Source organism: Sander lucioperca, chromosome 7 (assembly GCF_008315115.2).
Source record: "Sander lucioperca isolate FBNREF2018 chromosome 7, SLUC_FBN_1.2, whole genome shotgun sequence".
Taxonomy (NCBI): Eukaryota; Metazoa; Chordata; class Actinopteri; order Perciformes; family Percidae; genus Sander; species Sander lucioperca.
Genome location: NC_050179.1, coordinates 28,934,693 through 28,956,940, shown reverse-complemented (window position 1 = coordinate 28,956,940; position 22,248 = coordinate 28,934,693). Strand labels below are relative to the sequence as shown.

At 40.0% G+C, this 22,248-nt stretch overlaps 1 protein-coding gene across 20 annotated transcripts in view; it reads left to right on the top strand.

Moving 5' to 3' along the window:
- Positions 1-22,248, top strand: part of col13a1 (collagen, type XIII, alpha 1) — a 158,488-nt gene that overhangs the window by 133,131 nt on the left and 3,109 nt on the right. For 16 of the 20 annotated variants that reach the window (XM_036003714.1, XM_036003711.1, XM_036003710.1 and 13 more), the window contains 5 exons: positions 1,909-1,962; positions 2,056-2,109; positions 4,103-4,138; positions 11,841-11,927; positions 16,560-16,598. In XM_036003714.1, coding sequence (XP_035859607.1) covers positions 1,909-1,962; positions 2,056-2,109; positions 4,103-4,138; positions 11,841-11,927; positions 16,560-16,598 — 270 coding nt within the window. Of the gene's footprint in view, positions 1-1,908; positions 1,963-2,055; positions 2,110-4,102; positions 4,139-11,840; positions 11,928-13,256; positions 13,335-16,559; positions 16,599-16,732; positions 16,815-22,248 lie in introns of those variants that run through there. The other 4 variants (XM_036003701.1, XM_036003709.1, XM_036003707.1 and 1 more) reach the window with 3 other exon arrangements.

The window sequence follows — 22,248 nt, the reverse complement described above, 5'->3', positions numbered from 1 at the left end:
TGAGTTGGCCAGAACAACTTTTCTCCAAGTCTAAAACTCCAAACTAAGCAAAGAAGAACATCCCATAGCCTACAATTGGGACAAAGTAGAACATACTTATAGCAGATGTAACAGCAAATACAATAATATAGTTGAGGTAGTGCTGCAAAGATTAATTCATTTATTGTCAACTAATACATTCATCTGCAACTGTTTTTTACAATTGGTTTGAGACATTTTTTATGAAAAATGTCTGTGAAAAAAACTCTTTGATTCAAGTTCTGTGAGAGTAAACTGAATATCTTTGAGTTGTGGGCAAAGGTGTGCAACGGGCTTTGAGTTATTTTTTCTCCGTTCGGTGGGCGTGTCTCTCATTTATTGGCTGTGTCACAGGTGATACCCAATCAGCAGAGACATGTCTGTAAACAGGTGGTGATAAAAAGACAGAGTGCTTGCGCACACAACAAGGTGTTCAACGCACCCCTGTTTCAAGTTTTAAACACCGTGTTGCTACGTTTCCTTGGGGCTGAACGTGGCCCTGGTTAATGAAACTCAACACTTCCTGCACAAATGTTTCACATTAAAAGCCTTCCAGTGGCTCAACCAGCATAATCCTACCCTTAGGTTACGCTGTGAAAACCAATGGAAACGCTGCACATTTTGTTAGTACTGACTTTTCAGCACACTGCCTGCTTTTAGGATAAAATTCAACGGTCATGTGACTGATCGTTATAGTAACGGGTGTTTCAAATCAGAGCTCACTGGGCAATTGATGTGAGGTACACAGAGAAGAACATCTCCACATATCTAAGAACCAACAAGCACGTATAGAGAAAGATAGGGTAAAACTCAGTGCTAACATTCAAATTATTCAATGGAGCCACAAAATACAAAGGCTTTTTACTGTGAAACACCTGTAGAAAAAGAAAAAAAAGAGAATCTCAGAGCTATGAAGTATGACATGACTCGTTTGTCCTGCTAATAGCATTAGTGCTGTAGAAATGTACCATGCAGAATTTGTCCTGAATTCCATTCATGGTATTGGGTTTTCCTGCCTTTCCTTTATAATGCTGGACACAGCCATGTATTCATTTAATACTGGCTTTTATTTGAGTGTATACAGTTTAAACCCAATACATTTGTAATTTTTGTTACCCCAAGATAGTAAGTAAGTATTTTGTGGTTATATATACACACTATTGTAATATCTTGATATCGTTCCAAACAAATCATGAGCAAACATGGTTGCTCTGGGTTTGTAGCATCATATTACTTCAGGCTAATCGTCAAATGTCAAAATATCCTAAAATCTGTTCATAGTCTCCCACCACTAGTGTGGCATGTTGCCTGGTTCTGCTTTGAATTTCCATCTTGGACATCATACCAGTGTAAATCCTCAGTCCTCAATCCTGCCTCAACAGTTTCCTGCATCATGATGCTGTATCAGCAGCAGTGGGCTGCAGAGTTGCCATTGCTAAGAACTATCCTGCAAGGAGCATGCAAAGATGCCCATGCTGCATGTTGACATGTCATACAGTACACTTGGACAGCTTGATTCCATACAGCACTGTACAATCTGGATATGCCTGAGATGCAAGGTCTTCCTCTCCAATCCTGACTGCTACTCAGACAGAGAACTGCAGCTGTTGACATTTTATTCATTTTCCCTCGTTTTTAACAGACAGTGGTTCCACAAGCTTGGCGTGTTAATGCTACAGGTGTACAGCAAATTCTGTCCTAGCCCTTTTTCTGTCACTCCGGATTCATTAAAAAATTCATCTAAATGGTCCATGACATTATCTTTTGTGGCATCTATTCATTTCCACCCGAAAGCTTGTTGATTTACTGATTTGAGGCATTTTACTATGATTTTTTCTCATTCTATTCTGCGTGTATACAGGTATTTATTTTCTTTTTTCTGTTTTAAAGGGTCTAATAGGACCATCAGGTGTGTCAGGGCCAGCAGGACCAAAGGGAGAGAGAGTGAGTATCTTTGTGTGTTTTCTGTTTTGCTTCTAAAATTCAAAAAAAAGTTTTAAGACAATATACACTTTGGATTTTGTCTTGTCACGACAGGGTGAAAAGGGAGATGCAGGATTACCAGGACCAATCGGGCCTCAAGGCATCCCTGTAAGTCTGTAATTCCATTTTAAATATTGATCACAACAGGGAGCATTTGGCTCTTCGAAAGCTGCTTGTTTACAACAATAGGACTTCTGACAGAGTCTGACATGATGACAGGCTGATACCAATACTGATGTAGCCTTAGCTGTTAGTTAGGCTGCAGGGTGGCCAAAGTTTGTGCCAAAATCCATCTCATTAAATTCAATTTATATTAAAATGAAACAACAATGAAGGAACTATTCAGATTCGGTTTCTGCTGGTATGATTTGAAATTGTGAGGCAACATTCAGACAAGGGGACGCTCAAACAAGAAGAAGGATAACATCGTCATTAACATGTCAAAGGTTTGCATTTGAATACATTCACATTAAGGGCTTCTTACAGAGACCAAATGACTATGTTTTCAGTCCAAATGCCTCAAATCCATACATTCAACATTCAGAGGATTATGCTTCTTTGTCCTCTTACCCAGAGTCAGATGAAAACTTCATCATCACTGTCCTTACAATTACAAGATATGTTTAGTATCAAAGTGCAGGTAGTACTTGTAAAATGATTTGCTGTTTGCACTAAGGGGGGTTATTATTAAATTTTTTTTAATGCTTATTTTTTGGGCTTTTGCCCTTTATTTGATAGGACAGATTAAGACAGGAAAGGGGGTAGAAAGAGGGGGTGATGACATGCAGCAAAGGGCTGCGGGTCGGACTCAAACCCGGGCCGCTGCGGTAAGGACTAAGCCTTAGTGCATGGGGCGCACGCTCAACCAGGTGAGCTACCAGGGCGCCCCACTAGGGGATTATTTTTTAAATAAAGTACCTCTTACCCATCTGGTTGGACCAGCTACTAATAGCATGACACACACTGGGTGCCTCCAGAATGCAGAACCTTTCTGGTTTCACAGACAGAAACTAATGCTTCAGGGATAAGGTTGTTATTCACTGGGTGGCTGTGGCTCAGGAGGTAGAGCGGTAGTCTACCACAGTGATTCACAACCAGGGATTTGCAGTTGCCAGGGGGTACGTCGAAGGATTGTTGTTGAAAAAATTGTGATTTGATTGAAAAGTTATAAAGAAATTAAGTCAACTGTAACACCGGAACATGTTGCAGTTATGCAAGAGTGTGTGAAAGCTAGTTAGCAAGCGAGCACAGAAGTTTAGCTAACAGTTAAAATGAGCTAAAAGTAATGGTTTAAAGTAACGTTAATGGATATATGGTTGAAACATTCAGTTTCACTCCAAGTGGTAGCATCCTAGAGGGTTTGTAGCACTAGGATTGCTGACCAAACCAACCGGAATATTGACAGTTCAATTGTATGAAACAATTACAAATATCCACTTTCATATAATGAATAGTGTACTATTGGAACATACGTGGGGAATTGATGAAGGGGTTAGGGTCAGGTTTATCTGACAGGGCTGTGGGGGGACCCCAGAAAAAGAAGGTTGGGAACCACTGGTCTTTCATATGAAAGGTCTGTGGTTCACTTCCATGCCTGTCATAGTCCTCGGGCAAGAGATGTTCCTGTGTGAATGTGCATCCATATTTATGTGACGAGCTGGGGGCACCTTGTAAGGTAGCAGTGTATGAGTGTGTGTGTGTGTGTGAATGAGGTCTATAGTGTAGAGCTATAAGACTAGAAACAATGTAGTCCGTTCACAATTATCCACCATAGCGGCACGCTACTCTCAATAGTTTGTGTCGCTATTCTCCTCTGGCGTTTGTTCTCTGGCAGGCTGTATCTCACTGTACAATAATCTCACTATGAGGACAGGACCTTTGAGATGCTGCACTTAGTCTTGCTTTTTAATATTTTTTTTACTACACAAATAAAAAGTGTAGTACAAAGTCATCTACTGGGACTGCTTGCACATACTGTGTGTGACAGGCCAGGCTGTTGCTGACGTGATTAGTGATCAGTATAGCTGAGGGTTATTATAGTAAACTAAACCTAAAATGAAAATAAGCAGCCACTGATGTTATCTCTTATTTCTTTTCACAGGGTTTAGTAGGACCACAAGGACTCAAAGGAAACCGGGTAAGATAGCACCCATAATGCTGTGCCAGTTATACAGATAGCAGAAGCGAGGGCATGATTCTGGCTAATGGACACACTTTAGATCCCATTTGTGGAACACACAGAGCAGGTCACCTCTATGCTTTTACTCATTCAATTCAGCAGCTGAACTCAACTCTATTAAAACTCATAGTAAACAGACCAGGCTAGTATTTGCATCAACAACATTATTTAACCTCTGCCAGTATTGTTGCCACGGCCTTGTGGGGCCTAACAGGTCAGCTGAGCTGCAGGGTTGTGACGACTTCAAAGACACTCTCAAGCAGGAGATGAGATTTAAATGAATATCACTAAATGGGATGTTCTCTTTGATATCCAGCATGAAAAGAAAGCCAGATGAGTCAGACAGTTTGCTTTGATTTGTTTTCAATGATCCTGAATAATTCACATCAAGATGTCTCTTGCCTTTTCTGAGGCAAATGTATTTGTTTTGCAGTGGCTTTGTTTTGACGGTCTTGGATGCACTTCAGAATAAACTTTAACAGATTAAATGCCCTGAATAATGTATGCCAATATTTCAGAATTGATTTTCCTTCATCAAAGATAAATACAAAATACATTAGAGATAGCTTTGCCTTAAACAGTGCTCCTGTTTTATTGTCTTTTATGTGACATCCTAATGAAGATTCAGCTTAGACTTGAAATTGAGAGATGGATATCAGTCTCATGTCTGTGCATTAAAACAGCTTTAACCAATATATTTACAACCATGGATCAAATCAGTAGGATATTTGTAAGGGGTGAAAGGTGTTCCACAATGAATTATCACCATCTCTGCAAGTTCTGCAGAGCTTTATCTCATCTTATTTCCACTCGTTTATAGACCGCAACGTAACTGCTTTGGTTCACTCTCACTGCTCCATAGCATTGTTTCCAGCAGCAGTTGTTTTTAGAGAGAGAGCTCTGTACACTACCTGTCCTGCTCCAAACAGCAGACAGTCCTTTGGTCTGACTTAGTTGATGAGTCTGTAAACTTGGAGCCTGGTACGAAACCCAACCGAGGGGAAAATCCCCCTTGGTTGGGTTTCGTTTTACTCCTGGAAAAAACCCAGCGTACCAAAATAAGTCAATACAAATCAAACAGCAACGGAAATGTGAGTGACGGCGAGCGTGACCGAGTCTATTTCTGTGAGAGAAACACTGCAAGCTGCTACAGTTTGTTCCTCTGCCACATCACAGTTGCTAAACACACCTGACTACAGGAGACATTAGCTCAGACTCGTGGCGTACACATACAGTAGTTGGTGCGGTTCGAGGTCAGATCATGTTCTCACCAGAAACGAACCGCTGCAGAGTTGGATTGAAAGCGTACTGAGACCCCCTCATCAGGCAGGTCTTGGTACGCTTGTTTGGTCCGCTTTTGGTGCGCACGAGTGTGATTGCTGCGTTCACACCTGCCCAAACAAACCGCACCAAGGGGGAAACCCAACTCTAGTGTGATGAAGCAGGTGGGAAAGATGCCTAAGAGATCAGCTGGTGAACATAGTGGAGCATTTAGCTAAAGAGATAGTGATTTATTTTCTGGAGTTGGTGCAGACCAAAAACACAGCTAAGTCAGTGTTGTTTGCGCTGCGCCAATTGGCAAGTTTGAGTACAGAGCTTGAGTCAGACCGTAGTAAAGTTTAACATAAAGATTGAGTTAGGGGAAGACTCTGTCCAAAGTTAAAACATATGCCTACTACCACCTCTAAAGCTCTCTAAATAACATTTTATTAGGGCTGTGACTAAATTATTTTCATTGTCGATTCATCTGTTATTTTCTGGATGAATGGATTAGTTATTTGCTCCATAAAATGGCAGAAAACGGTGAAAAATGTTGATCAGTGTTTCCCAAAGCCCAAGATGACGTCCTCAAATGTCTTGTTTTGTCCACAACTCAAAGATATTCAGTTTACTGTCACAGAGGAGAGAAGAGACTAGAAAATACATTACGCATTACACATTACATCACGATTAGTTGGTTATCATCGTAGTTGGTGATTCATTTTACAGTTGACAACTAATTAATAAATCTTTGCAGCTCTGCAAATTGTATCTTGTTTTTGTAATCCATACACAAATAGAAATGTACAAACTACAGTTTGTGGTATTAGGTGGAGTTCCCTGTACATAGACCCAAATCTTTGCTCTCTGAATATATCTGCAATCCATGCTTTAGCCAGAGATGCTGCACAGAAGTGCTGGGCGGATGGATAAACTGTTTATTTATGAACTCAGACAGAGGCTGGCTAGCTGTTTCCTCCTGCTTCCAGTCTTTCAGCTAAGCTAGGCTAACCACATTCATATTCCAGATCTGTACTTAACAGACAATATCAATGAGATTGATATCCATCTTCTCTCAAAAATAAGCAGATTTCCCAAAATATTGAACAATTCCTTTAACTGGCACTAGATATCAAAACAGCCCTGCAAAATTATACTGTGTCAAACAGTATTTCACCTCCAGTTTGCACAGTTTATACTGTAATGTCCATACCCTTCCTCTAAGAGAATGTTTCTGTTTCCTTCCCATTAACCTGTGACTCTCTTAATATTTCCACTCCCATCTTTTTAAATCCTCACATTTCATAAGCTCTCTCAGCACATTCAACTGGCATCTTTTCAAATATTTTCAGCGAACAGCTACAGAAACCAGAAGAACACACTTCTGTTAAATTGCGACTGTCCAGTTGAAAGTGTTGTTGGTGTTTTTACTCTTTGTCCTGTCTTCCTTTGTTTCCGCAGGTCTTCCTATCCCCTTTTCCTTCCCTCCGCCTTGCTCTGTGGCCCGTGGCTCTTTTTATTGCCGGGGTTGCCCTCTCTCCCTCTCAAACCTTGGCCTCCTGCTCCTCCTCCTCCTGCATTCTAATGTAGTCCTGGGTTAATCTTCCTCCTCTTACACCTCCTATTTACTCCTCCTACTCCTACTTACCAGTAGCCTACCTCTCCCTTGCAACCTTCATGTAGTCCCTCCACCCCTTGACCCGTACCCCAAATCGACAAGCAGTGCTCTCCCATCACTGTCAAAATGTATGCTACAGTACGTTTTGATGAGCACACCAAAAATGATGCATGCTTCTCATTCTTATGACAGTTTACTTTGTTAGAGTTAGGTGAGATTCCACACACACACACTGAACCTCTCGATATTCCTCTCGACCTTTGAAACAGCTGCTAATAATTCATTTGCTGTATTTGTATTACTGGCATGATTTGCAAACTACTAAAAGGTCATGCAGTGGGCTTCATAATTTCCCACACAACAACTCTATCAAAGAATAGCAACACTGCACAAAGAACCATTTCATGTCACTGACAGTGACTGCATGAACCTATCTCATCTCTGAATGGGAGCCGCTGCTACTAGCAACACTCACACTCACAGCTAGCCTTTGCATTTGAGCCAAGGCTTAAACCTGAAGAAAGTCTAAAACATGAGGTTCCAGTTGTGTAGGTGATGCTCAGACAGCAATGGGAGAACATTGCAGTCAGGCTGCATATTATTGTGTATTCCCTATATATAATGTTGTAATTTCTTTATCTGATCCCTCACAGCCTTTGATCTTGGTGAGCAGGTGTCGGTACAGTGACGAAGCAATGTTTCAGTTTTACCATCTGCATACAGTTGGAATATAGATTTATTAAGTACTCCAAACTTAAAACAGTACAATGATTTAGCATTGCACTCCCATAACATTGTTGGACAAATGATGGACAGTTAAAGGACAAAAGGATTGATGCCGCAGACTTATTATCTTTTTTATTCCACACATTCTTCTTACTTTTTAAAACCTGGTACCTACATTACCCACAATGCAACTTGGCCGCTGACAGTTCTTTCTAACTCCACGCCTCCAGATTTGTACCCAGACCCGACCAGTGCACAGGACAGGCAATGGTTTGCAATACTTTGTTAAAAAGACCACACCTTGGCTGCATCACATCACAGTTAAGAGCATGCCCAGCCTCAAGTGTTGGTCTTACAGACAACATAGCAAGATCTAACCATAGTCTTGCATTGCCAGACCATTCTGCACAGCCTGCCGAGGAAAGGTCTTGTTAGTCCACACAACAGGATAGGATAGTAGAAAAACATGCTTTGGTTTATTGGCATGTCTTTAAACCAATCACAATTGTCTTGGGCAGCACTAATCTGGTAAGGTGCCTCTGCAAAATAGTCTCAGGAAGGAACTTGTTTTGGTGGAACGTGTATGTTCGAAAGTTGTTTTAGTCGTGCAACAGAAAACTGAGATTGGCAGCTCTAACTGTCCAATCTGAGGTCTATCTATCTATCTATCTATCAGGTCTAACTAGCTGTCTGGATTTACCCTGCAGAGATCTGAGGAGCAGTTAACCATAGTCCTCAGAAATCCACCAGAGTTTAGAACGCCAACACAGAGAAAGAGGAAGGTAACGGATATCCGGCCGAAAATTAGGGAGATCTGGCGGATCTTCCGATGGCACCTGAGCAATCCCCCACATGAATCTTTGTCGATACAGACTAGTCTAACCACAACACCCAATGCTCGATTAACAGGAAATTATTCCGTAGAAAAGAACGCAATGCAAATACACCATCAAACAGTAGGTGACGTGTGTGCCCACCATGCATGTCCACAGTGTGAATAGACAGCATTGTGTTTATTACTGTAGACACAAACTATTGGAAATTGTTATGCACGAATAAACTTGCATGCTGTTATTTATTTCAGAAAGCTAAATATATGGGATATTATGAATTTAGTGGGGACCTCATGTCTCTTTCAGGGGGGCCGAGCTCCAAGTAGCTCCCCCACAACAGATGCTGACTCAACTGACTTCATGCAGCTCCCTTTGGAGACACAAAGAGTTCCCCTTTAATACCAAACTAAGTCATTATTCATGGCCTTTAAAATGACCATATCAGCATCATTTGATTCCTTTATCAGCAGAATACAGTTTTTTGTATTTAAAAGGATTTAGTAAAGAAAACTGGTAGGGAAATTGTCATGGTTAAATAAACCAACCAACTGACTGTTGGTTGAAAATGATAAAATAAATAGTGATCCTTAAAGCTACATTGTGTAAGAATTTCTCCCATCTACCAGTGAAATTGTATATGACAACCAAATTAATATTACTTTCTAGCCCTTCCCATTCCGAGCACGTTTTAACTCCTACGGTGGCCAAACCCGAAATTAGCTCTTAGTATTTCCATCATTTACACGCAGCTGTTAGCCACTCCAATATTAACTTTGGTCTTGTTGCTTTGCCTGTCGCGTAGTCATTTTAATTCTCTTTTTCTCTTCCCTGGCGGGTAATCTCCCCCTGGTATTCGTCACGGCGCCACTGAGTGTAAAAGTGCGAAATGGCTAATGTATTTTAAAGATGGAGGTGCAACATGGCGGCCGTCATTCGAGCAACTCGCCCGTATGTATTCTGAATGATTCTGAATGTCAAATTCTACGCTTAGGAGAATACTTTGATTAGTTGGTGGAAGTAATTACACATGAATGAGCACATATTTTTGAAAGAACAAAGGTTTTTTTGCTACGAATCAACTAAAAAAATTACACAATGTAGGTTTAATGTCTTACTCCCACTGTACAAAAGGGAAGCCTAAATATCCTGGATACTGACGCTGCCTTCTTGTTATTTTGGAGCCAGAGTCTGGACAGCACTAATGATCAGGTGGTGGAGCAGTGGTATCACAGTCCTGCCCATACACCCGCCCGACCAATAACAGCCAATCACAGCTGTCAATAACGATGTTTCACCACGTTTTTAAGGCATCAAATAACAAAAAAAACTGATCAGAAAAATGAACACTTGACCAAGCAACAGCGTGATCAGAACTACCTAAAATGACAGAAACCATCTTTGGAAATCATTTATTTGAGTTGTACTTTGATTTTTTTATTTGGCCCATGTCCCATCCACTAACATAGAGGGGGCGGGATTTATGATCTATACTGCAGCCAGCCACCAGGTGTTGATCCAGATGTTTTGGCTTCACTTTGACTTCACAGTCCATGCATCAACCAAACCCCCAGGAACAGCGCCAGGCTTTGATGCAACCATGGGCATAGCAGCCAATGGTGGAATTGCAATGTCATGTTATGCCCTCTAGCCCAGAAGGACTATTCCCATATACTTTACATGGCGAAAGACACGTATATATATGGGTGAATAATTTCTTTTAGGTACATCAACTTACCAGTCCGAACACTTAAAAAGTCCTTGTGTAAACCATCACGTTTTAAAAATGTTAACATGAACTAATAGCCGAATCCAGAGTTATTTAACTAGGCATAATAAACACACAGGCATAATGAACGCACATAATGAACGCACATAATGAAAGCGAGCCGAACTACGGGACTACGCCCGGCTGAGCCGTCCTGCACTGCAGGCTCATATGACTGAGTTCCTGTAGCTGTGATAATGCAAATAATGGCTGTAATTCATCATTTGTATCATCTTATAATACATTAGAGGGCTGTATGCTGTAAAACCTGTAACGTGGATGTAATATTATTAACGTCTCTGTTCCCAAACTGCCAGCTATTGACTAGTAGCTAGAGGTAGCTAGTAGCACGACATAATGATTACATCTCCTGGTTCTCTTAATACATTCATGGGTTTATTTTGATAAGCATTTAAACGATGAGGTACAACAAAAACACAATGTTTAACGTTAGTGAATATATAGCAATACATCCGAAGTAACTCGAGCAAGCAAGTTCATGAACGTGCGGTGTTGCTATGACAACACAAACTGTCGCTCTGTAAGTGAGCACGGCCGGGAGGCGGGAGTTAAAGGAATCTCTAGTGCGCAAGTCCATCATGGCGTCATGGGCCGTTCAATGTGAAAGCAGAGCGAAAGATCCGGATATTCTTCAAGCTCCATGAGGCTTTGTGTTGAACGCTGTATCAAGTTCTCTTAATACATCCATGGCATCAATCCCTGGTCAAGACCCATCTATCCAGTCCAAGCATTTTAACCATAATGCTATATTGTACTTGTAGTTGACTGTGCTCAAAACTTTATATGCAGGCCTTCTCATTCTTGAACATCTGACTTTTTTTTTCTCAATGAACCAGATATTGATGTATTTTGTAATTCAATTCTAGCTAATAATAATAACTAGCAATGATCACTCAACTAGTAGAATAGTTCATTGGCCAAGTGTTTAAATTGCTCTACCATCCAGTCACCTCACATGGTCCATCCACATTTCACTATTTATTAGCTTTAAGTTTCGGTCATTATCCTGTTGGTCATTTTCATATTTATTGTTTTGTTCAGCAGATTATCTTTCATGATGAGATGAAAACATCAGAGTACATGTAGCAGCCTTCTCACTTGCAAGTCTTCCAAAAGCTACTTACTGTAGCTTGTAGGTCATTCTGCAAAATAACTGAAACCAGCTCACCAATTGCACTGGCTTTAATCCCTCTTCCCTAACTCCCTCCACTTACCTTCCCCTTTTCTCTAAATGTGCATTACAAAATCATATTGTCTTTTGAAAAGAGCAAAATGCACACAAAACACATTAGTGAAGTATTAGTGAGTATTGTCTAAATTACATATACGTATGTAAGAATACCTGACAGATGTAATCTTACAAAAAACATTTGCTTCATGTGTGGCTTAATGAGGGAGGACTAAAGTTTGTCTTTTTTAATACGCTGTTGTCCGCAGGGAGAGAGGGGCAAGAAAGGCAACAGGGGGGCCAAAGGGGATAAGGGAGACCAAGGAGCACCTGGATTAGATGCCCCCTGTCCGTTGGTATGTCAGTAGACCGATGTGTAACCAGGAGGCAAAAGGAAGAAGCATTAGTTTAAAATAAAGAATAATCCCATAGTCCCTCAGTTTCTCTGAAGATTTGTACTCAGCAGTCAGCTTCCTTTTGGCTCTGGTTGTAAGTGTTTCTAATCAACCTCAGAAGGTTTTGGTCCGAGTGTCCACTGCAGTCTATCAGAGATATGAGGATATATTTAATTTAATTGGTGAGATCTAAAATGTGATGTTTTATTCCAATAACAAAGTATCATGAGAGATTATAGTGTACACCTGAATGTGACTTGGATGGACCACAGACCACAACTTTGCCTGAGGAACCTTTTTTTTCCCAGGAATGAGACGGACAGGAACCAGGCAGCCACTGCTGATGAGTATCAACAGATACCAAATCATTTTGTCATTTCAGCCTTTATCCTGCAGCTCTGCAACCCTGAATAGAGCTAGAGTTCTGCACAAGCTGAAAAACGGAGACCCGAACCCTGCCCAAAAACATGCCTTTAATATCTGGCCCAAATAAATGCAATGGGTACTTTAAATTTCAGACCTGTGCCAGATTGACACCTTTTTGTTTTATTTCATTTCATTATCCACTGACCACCTACATGCTAGCCTAATGCAACATATTGGTTACACTCTATAATTGGCTTCTACCCATTAGGCACTGGGCACTTGCAACACATGACACATGAACACAAACAATTTGCACAGCCAGAGAGCAGAAATAAGTCACATTTGAAAATAACCTAACCCCAATCTCATCCATCCATCATCTGACTCATCAATCAAACATTTCTGTGTATCTAGTCTGGGTCGCAGTGGCAGCAGGCTAAGCAAGGAAGGACAGATGTCCTTCTTCCCAGCCATGTCCACGTGGTCTGTCCCAGGGTCTCCTCCTTGTCAAACCTGCCCTCTAAAAGGCATCCAGGTGGCAAACCCATGCTTGACCTAAGCCCATGATTCTGCAACAAAATGGCTGAAACCTGATCTGAAACCCAGTTGTTGAGACTCTTAGGGTTCGGGTTGTTGGCAGAGCTCTAGATTAAACCCATCCCCGTAGAGAACTAACCTCTACTTTTTTACCAAAGAAACAATCTAACATCCTATCCTACACCTTTATAAAGCTTTCAAAGTCATCTCAGTGAGCCCAGTTCCTGTCAGTCCCAGGTTGCCTGCATGTTTAGGAAACCTGCATCCAGTCACCCAGTGGACAGAACGGGAGATCTTCTTGCCGTCAAGTAGTGGAAGATAAGCAGTCCTCTGCGACACATGAGTAACCAGACCACCAGGTTTTTACATGGTTGATTTCACAAACAGGGTTTCCGAGGCTTTAAAGGGGAGAAAGGTGAACCGGGCTTGCCAGGCCTGGACGGGCTGGATGCCCCTTGCCCTGTGGTATGGTGCTCTTTCTTTCCCTTCATTCTCACCAGCATGCCTCTAGCTATCCCTAACCACACCGCTGGCTATGGCCACTCAGACGTTGCACTGTAAATTCACAAAAACATGCATGTTTGCATGGACGTTTAAATTTACTTACTGTAGTTGACTTAGCTAGTAATAAGCCAGAACCTTTCCAACTGACCTACCATAGATTTAATGTGAACAAGCCTTTCCCTGCTCATTTAACTCAACCTTTTCATCAAAACTTCTAAAACCTTCTGTTAACTTTAAATGCAGATCTAAGATTGTGACTAATATCACCAATTACATAACCTGATATAATCTTAAAGTTAAAGCCTTGAAATTGTTGTTGAAGTATACTAGAGCCTGTCTTCATAACCCCTTGTTTCCTACACCATCTCTTGCATGGGGCACCAATTTTTCCATTTTCAAGGCATCAGAATACCACAGGTGGTGGAAAGCACAATGGAACTAGAGGAATTTACTTGGTGAAAGCAAGCCAGAGTTCTGGCATTAGCATGGAAAGCATCATTGCTGAAATTTTTTGATTTCCTGTTTAGACTTTTAGTCTTACAAAGCCAGCCCACAATTGAGTTTCTCACTCCTCGTAAGACAACTCATTGCCATGGTTTCTGCTTTTGGTTCCACTGTTTTTCGCCTGATATGGGTATGAGTTAAAATAAAATTTGGGCCCTGCTCAGAACGTGATACTAAATGGAAGTTGCAGCTGGCACTGCTGTGGATTGTGATTGGTAAAACAGTTGAGTCATCGCATCACTAAAAGGACACCTAGAACAAACAAAACGTTAGTTCAAACAGTTGTTTGCAGGTTGGGGGAGTCTCGGGGGGCAGCGAGTCACTTTTTAAACACTGCTGTTCCAACATGCATCTTGTTATGCACAGATAAATCTCAGGACATCTCCAAATTAGAAAAAAATGAGTTTGCGAGATGTGATCTGGCTTTGCAAGGCTAAAGGACTCCAGGTGGTTAGATTTGGTATTGGAAGGTACCTTGATCATGGTTTATAAATCTGGTAATGGAAAAAGGGATCGGCAGTATAGGTCTATTTAAGTTCTGAATTTCATCTTCACAGGTAAGGCTATGTCTTAGGGGCCGATCACACTGAGAATCGCGCAATAGATGCAACCGCTTCAAAAAAGCCTCATCGGGTAAACACTGTGGTGGACCTGTGGAGCGGGGCTGCGTGCGCAACTGGGCGATCAAATGTGATTAACTTATTAAAACAACAGTTGATTCAAGCTGAGAGAAAGCAGCAAAATTAGCGGTTTGCATGCTTATATGAGAGTTAGCAGTTAACATAAGCAATTTACAGGCCAATTCAAGTGTTGATGGTTGTCATTTACAGTCAGAAAAGCCAGGTAAAACGTTAAGTAAATGTAGTACAACCCCAGAAAATCATACGGTGTTACTGTGATGTATAAACAGTGTTGTTTACATGCTAACAAACAGGAGGAAGCAAGATGCTGTTATCTACTGACATCAAAACAGCAAGGAAGTGGTAAAGTAATAAAGCCCGCCTATTGCTTGATTTGATTGGCTGCTGGGGCCAACTCTGCGGCTTCCACTAAAAGGTTGAGAATATTTGTACTTGTTTGTGCGCCGGAAAAAAATTGAAAAATGCGCGACGCAAGAAATGAAAGCACGCCAGGGTGCGCTTGGCCATTTATATTCAGTAGTCATCAAAACCATTGTTACCATAGGAAAGCACTGGCTTTGCAGGTGAGGCTTCTCAGTGTGATCAGCCCCTTACACATCACCATGTCTTTGTAAATGTAAGCGTGGATCCTCGGCATAATTACTGAAATCGATGAAATCATGTTGCAACATTTTTGCAGTCTCTGTTGCACAAAACTGGCAGCCATCATTTCAAGGCCATTTACAACCATTTTCAACCATTTATCTTTAGTGACAAGGATAAACATGGTAAAAGGGATTTTGATGATCTGTTGATTGTATTTACACTCAAAAGTATGAATTCTTAATTTAAAATGTGGTAAAGAGTTGTGAAGTTGGGGGATCCGCTGGTTCTGGAAGTAATTTGAAGCACTGCAAAGGTTTCTTTAAATGATATCCTTCATGTTCCTTAAGATAAAAACACAGTAGTCAAGATTTAGTTGTGTCAATTTGTTGTGGCAAATGGCTGTAAATACCAAAATACACATGACTGAATAGACCAGTCAGTGTCTGGAATTAAACAATGTATAACTCTAACATTGAAATTAAGAACAAAACATGGTGCCATAGTTGCCAAATTCATCCTAAAATGACCTAAAGTCTTGAAGTGAAGTTATTTTAATTGATAAATGTGTTATATGGATTCTACAAATTAGTATTTTCATCCATTAGCAGAGCATGCTACACAGTGTTAATTCTGTCAACGAAAACTATTACAAAAACATTTGTTGACGATCTTTTTTTTATGACAAAATCAAGACTAAACGACCTGCATGTATCTGTGTAATCAACCACTGCTGATAAAACAGTATCCTCCACTTGGGAACCTTGTTCAGAAGATGATTGAACTGTTGCTCCAGTGTTGACAAGTTTTTTTGTCACCAATGCATGTTATTTCATGTTGTGTCAACAAAAATATTTTTGTCCAAGGGACTTCAAACATTGCGTTGTTCTGACTATTATAATTGCAAGTTGCCAGTTGATATTAGTTGTTGTTAAACTTGGGAATTAGTTGAAGGGACAAATTATTTTTGTACCCTCAACTATTATCATTACATTGGCAGCACAATCCAGAAAGAGTTGTTACAACTCAAAATAATGCATGCAAGTAGATCACTCGTTATTTTGAGTTGATACAACTAAGCACTTTTTACAGTGTTATCAACACCCCCCCACCCCCCTGTTTTTTTTTTTAAAACCAAAAGTATGAATGGATAAGAAAAAGATTAAGCCACTAGCACATAACTGGGAAATATATTTCAACCTGGAAGATTCTGACTCAGGCACAGAGCTATGATGCAGAAATAGAACAGGACTTTTACTTCCAGAACCCGGGATGGCCAAAATAATAACTCTTACCACTTTGCTACTCTACAAAGAGAATACTTATTAAAAAAAAGGTTTTCTTATATACTGTAATTGTAAGCTGCTTTTGTTTGCGTTGTTGCCTCAGGCATGATAATAGTGTTAATCTCTGCAGCATAGACTATTTTTCACTTCCCGTGTTGTTTTTCTCTGTCCAGGGAGACGATGGCTTACCTGTACCAGGATGTTGGAATAAAGTAAGTTGGAGAGTTTGACGCTGTGTTTTTTTTGTTGTGCAGCACTGCAGCAGCTCACACACTGTATGCTAACTTCACCAGGAACATTGTTTGAACTAACATTTGATCTGTTGCCTTTTGCTTTCTCCTTGCAGTGACGATAACTTTGGAATGGCTTGTGTGATTGTACATAGGATATTTATTTTTTTACTTTTCCCCCTATTCTGTTATACGTGGAAAAAAAATTTAAATCCTAAAAATATAAGGCAACATTTTTGTACAGATTGTTTATTTTAATATGTATGGCAGTGTTTATGTATTGGATTTTTATATCTATGCGTTATTTCAATATTGGATAAGTAAAAAATAAGAATGTGGCAACATATGCATGATATTTGTGCATCATGTGAAGTGGATAATGCTTATTAACTTATTGTATTATGTTGTTTTGTTGTAATTGACCATGCTGCACTGGTTTGTGGGGCTGGAAAGATTATGTGTTAGCTGTTGGAAAGTCTTAGCTGAACTCTCCTTTTTGTGATGAAGTGTTAAAAAAACAAAGATGGACAAGCACTGCATAGTTTCAATGTTACTAAATGTTCACACAGTGACAGAAAGCTATTACAAGTCTGCACTGTGAATTTGTGTTCTTATTTTTCTGATGAACATGCACACTTAAATGGTAACTACCGTTTTTTTTTTTCAACCTGGACCCTATTTTCCTATGTGTTTGTGTCTAAGTGACTGATGGGAACAACAATATTTGACATTAGTTCAGTATTAAGTGTGAACGCTGTAACCGGCAGCCACAGACCGGGCTGCAATGTAACCCTTGGGGCAAATGTTCAGCGTCAGTTTGATCCACTAAAAGTGTTTTATTTTGCCACTGACAGACTCAGATTAATATTGTAAGTGTCTGACAACATTATTGAAAGGATCCCTACAGAGATAGACCTTTAAAACTTCTTTAAGACCTTTCTGTTTAACCAGAAACAGCTCTGAAGTCGCTAGCGCTAAACCCACCAGACTCCATTTAAAAAAAAACAATACTTTTAGCGTGTATAGAACCAACATATTTTCAAGTGTAAATCTGTAAACTATGTTTATTTCAACCAAAACTAGAGTTGTGATGGTTGGAAAAGTGGAAAGACGACCCAAAACCGCTTTTTATAGTTTCATTTTGTTTCTGTCGACTTTTAATGAAGTGTATTTTACGATGCTAAAATTGCTGTTTATTTACATGGAGTCTGGTGGCTTTAGTGAACACGATTTCACGGATGTTTTTATGTTTAAAAAAAGGATCTTACTCTTTAACAGAAAGGTCGACCTCCTTAGAAATCCTTTCCATAATGTTGTCAGACACTTAGAATATTAATCTGAGCCTGTCAGCGGCAAAACGAGCACTTTTGTGAAGGTAAATACAAGCTGGACCATTGTCCTATTAACTTACATTGTAGCTTGTTTCTCCGCTGCAGACTGCAGCGATCTCGCTTCATACTGGACCAATGTCAAAGATTGTTGTTCCCATCAGTCACTTAGACACAAAAACATAGGATAATAGGGTTCAGGATAAAGGAAACGGTAGTTACCCTTTAAAGGATCAGATTTAGGGCTGTCACCTGATTAATAGCTTTACTTGTCCCATTAATGGTAGATCCTAAGGATGGCAATGTTCATGTCCAGAGCACGATATCTCATATAATCAATAATGGCCAGATGAAGTTTGGTACAGATCCTGTAGAAACTGATAATGTCATAGCTGTTTTTTTAAAGTAATAAAAACTGATGATGCAAACCTGTTTTTAATGTAATAAAAATGCTGACCACATAACATAGTTTTCATACATGTTGCGTATAATGTACTATAATTCATAATTAACTAGTGAACATTTAATTTGGGATTGTTATTGCTGGGGTGCCCCGTCAGCGACAAAAGGCAGTAAAGGGTTATTTGATTTGATTAAGTTTATTTTGAATATGTAAGAAATTAAAAATTAAAAAGATGAATAAGAACATGTACATTTCAGTACAAGCAAGAAAACCAACAAAAACAAACATATCTTTCAAAAGTATTGTAATTGTTGTTGTTCAAAAAGGAGTAGGAAGAAGTAAAAAAAAATGTTTCTTTATATATGTATACATACACCTACATGCATATATACCTACTTACAGGCACATATACACATGCATACACAAATACATACACATTTTTGTTTTGTTTCCAGCTATCACCTACTGGTGTCTATGTTTCATCGGTCAGTCAATAATGTTGAATAATAACCCATCCAAACTAGACATATTATATAACCCCAAGAACAATACAGTCAGTACACAATATAATAACCTCGAGTCCTTCTCGTTCCCATTCAATATATTCAATTTTTAAAAATGATCATACGCGTCACAGTTAATTACACTGTTAGCTAAATCGTTCAAATGAAGTGTAAAAATATATAAATAATAGGTGAAGGAAAAAGGAAAAAACCTTGATATTCTATATCTTTTTTTCTTTTCTTTTACTGCCTTTTGTTGTTACCGCGGCCTCACATGGTTACACCATGATTTCGTTGGCAATTTGAAAATGAAAAATGTAATTGCATAGATTATATAATCCAATAACAAGCCTAAAATACAATGTAAAATTAAGTGTCTTTAAAGTAGTAAATGGATACATTTCAGCATGTTCTATAGCAAGTACAAACACAAACAAACATGGGTTTGTAGAGCTAGACCAATAATTTGGCCAGGCCAATATATTTACAGAATTAAGCTTATTGTAAATATATGGGTATCTGTGTATAGGTCGGCTGATTAGAAATAGAAATTGCAGTCCAGAAATACCAAACTAGGTTTGAGGTCATTTAGAAACATTGCCAGCATTACAGTACATATTTTGTTTTTGTTTTTTAGCGTGTTGAAAATAATCTGCCATCTGATTTTTTAAGTCCCAAATATTGATATCTGTATTGGCCTCAAAAATCCAGGATCAGTCAGTTTCTTAACAGCAAGGCCTCTGGCTTTGGCAGTGTTGGTGGCTGGATGAGAAGCCAGTGAGGGATCATGTCCTGTTTTTTGCACTAGGAACTCTAGCTAGTTGGGGAAAGGGGTCTAGATGAGTTAGCACAGAGAGGATACAGTACTACTCATTACTTATTACATTACACGCAACAAATGATTACATTGTGGCTCAACATCATTTTACATTATGGGCAGGATTATTTTTTAATTCATTGAATGCAATTATCACGTTATGATTTTTCCAAATACATCATTCTTACCAATTGTAATACCTTCTGGATGTCTGATCTAAAACAATCATCTGGTCAAAATTTTATTCCAAAAATGATGCCTGGGTTGCCAGCAAGTGGTGTGTTAATCAACTATTAGGGGACAGCCTTCAATCAAGCCTTTGAGATGTGATTTGGAATCAAGTATTCCAGACAATCAGTTTGCTGTTAATGTACCCAAAGCCAACACTTGTGTCCTGGAGGAGGGTGTCAACCAAGATCTCTTAATCATTGAAGCTTTAAAGTCCAGGCACGACAGATCCTGAAAAGTCAATGTTAAGTTGTACAGCAGGAAAGCAACACATTCTCACTCCCATCGTGTAAAATACAGACGCTTGGTCAGGTGCCTTTGGCGTTGTTATTGACGCTAAAAGTCTCTCATATCTAAACGCGCTTTATCTAAACGTCACTTTTTACGCAGTTTGGTTAAGGAAAAGGTCGTGGGTGGGCTTACGTTTCCATGACACGCTGGACAAGAATGGGACTGTTGGGTTTAGGAAAAGAAGAACGGGACGGTTGGGTTTAGGAAACATGACGCGGGGGACAGGAACCCCGGTCTCCTGGGTGAAAGTCTTGTGTTGTTTGACCGATCGACCACCCCAACCAACCACCCTATGCGGATTTTCAGGCTTTCATACTACTCGTTACCGTTGTCGCTTTTAGTGCTACTTCATCTTCAAACGCCGTGTACCTGCTGCCCTCCACGGTGTGCTCTACACAAACGCTGAAGGGCGCTTTTTGCGTCGTATCTGACGCTGACAGCCACTGCCCAAACGTCCCTATTTTACGAGTTCGGAGTGAGAACGGGTTGAGGAAAGCTACAGCTCAATGTTTTAGCTTCTTGTAGTCCTTCTGGTTTCAGTTCATTGTAAATAGTTCTGCCAAATTCTATGGGCAGCCACTCCTTGCTTCATGATCGTCAGGCTCTGTGTATTACCCGTAGTGTTTGTAGAGTGTTTGTTCGTATGTCTTCTAATCCGAAGCGCAGTATACAGCCCATGTTATTGGATGGAAATATTGCTGCTCACCCTTACAGCATGCTGCTGCAATCGTCCCATTGTCTCATCCATTTATGAAGAAAGCTGTAACCTGCTCGGACAATGGAGATCTTTTTTTTAAATCAAAAACTATAGAACATTTTATTTACGAGCAATTATATGGAGTATTTGTCCTCATTAAGCTAACCTCATTAACTTTACCAAGTGACTCAGTGTTGAAGAAATGGATGGACTGACCGGATTGGAGCTTGATCCATTATATGCTGCTGCTCTTTGACAAAGCTTTGTTTGTGTTTGGGTCTGCCTGGATCTGATGTTGCCTTGAGAGATTGTTGTTGGATCCTTGCCAGAGATTAAATATTCATTGTGTCCTGTTGCTGCACAGTACCTCACATTAACCCATGCCATCGTCACAAGCTGGCCCTTATTTTGCTGTCATATTGATCATAAATACTTAGGCCTATGTCCACATATGTTCTGCAATGTTCAAAGTGTTGATTGTGTTCAAAGTGACAATCATAATTAAATATACATTTCTGAAGATTTTGGTTTTGTTCTCAAATAATGTTTTACTCCTGTATGGAGTCTAGAGATTAGATTAATTATATTATAAGTTTATATATTATAAGTCATTTTCTGTACAAGACACAGCTTTTTAGAAAATACATTCAAAAACAAACACATGTAAACTGTATGGGCTCTATCTTCCCCCGGCGCAGCGTGGCGTAAAGCCAGACCGTCCAGAACCCACGTTGTTTAAATAGCAAATGCACCTGCGCCCATCTTTGCGCCCATGTGCGTGCTGGTCTTACAGGGAGGTGTGTTCAGGTGCATTCTGGGCGTATTGTTATCTTGAGGCGGCGGGAATTGATCGCACCCTTAACCAACAAAAACCTGGTCTAAAGTCAATCGCGCAGCATTTCATTGTTATTTTAACAGCATTAGTAAAATGCTCCTAGCCTCGTGCACAGCGTGCGCACACAAAAGATTACATATAAAAATATTACGGTGCCAATCCGCCATCATAATAGCAATGCTCCAAGGTCCAAACGCGCCTGGCTTTTAAAGGGAATGGGAGATGATCTCTGATTGGTTTATTGCATGTTACGCCCAAAACACACCTCTGATTAATGAAGACACTAAGTACAACCCTTTAGAACCATGCGCCTGGCACACAGACCCTTTTTCCCGCCGTCAAACTAGTAAAAGTGGATTTGGACACACCTTAAACGCACCTGCGCCAGGCGCTTCACGCCGTGCACTCAGATCGTTAAAATAGGGCCCTGTATGTTTTGCAGGTTATGCACTGTGCAGTAGGCTGTAATAGAGTCGTTGTAGGGTCAAAATGTTATAGGATATGGTACACGCTTATGTAGACAAATTAAA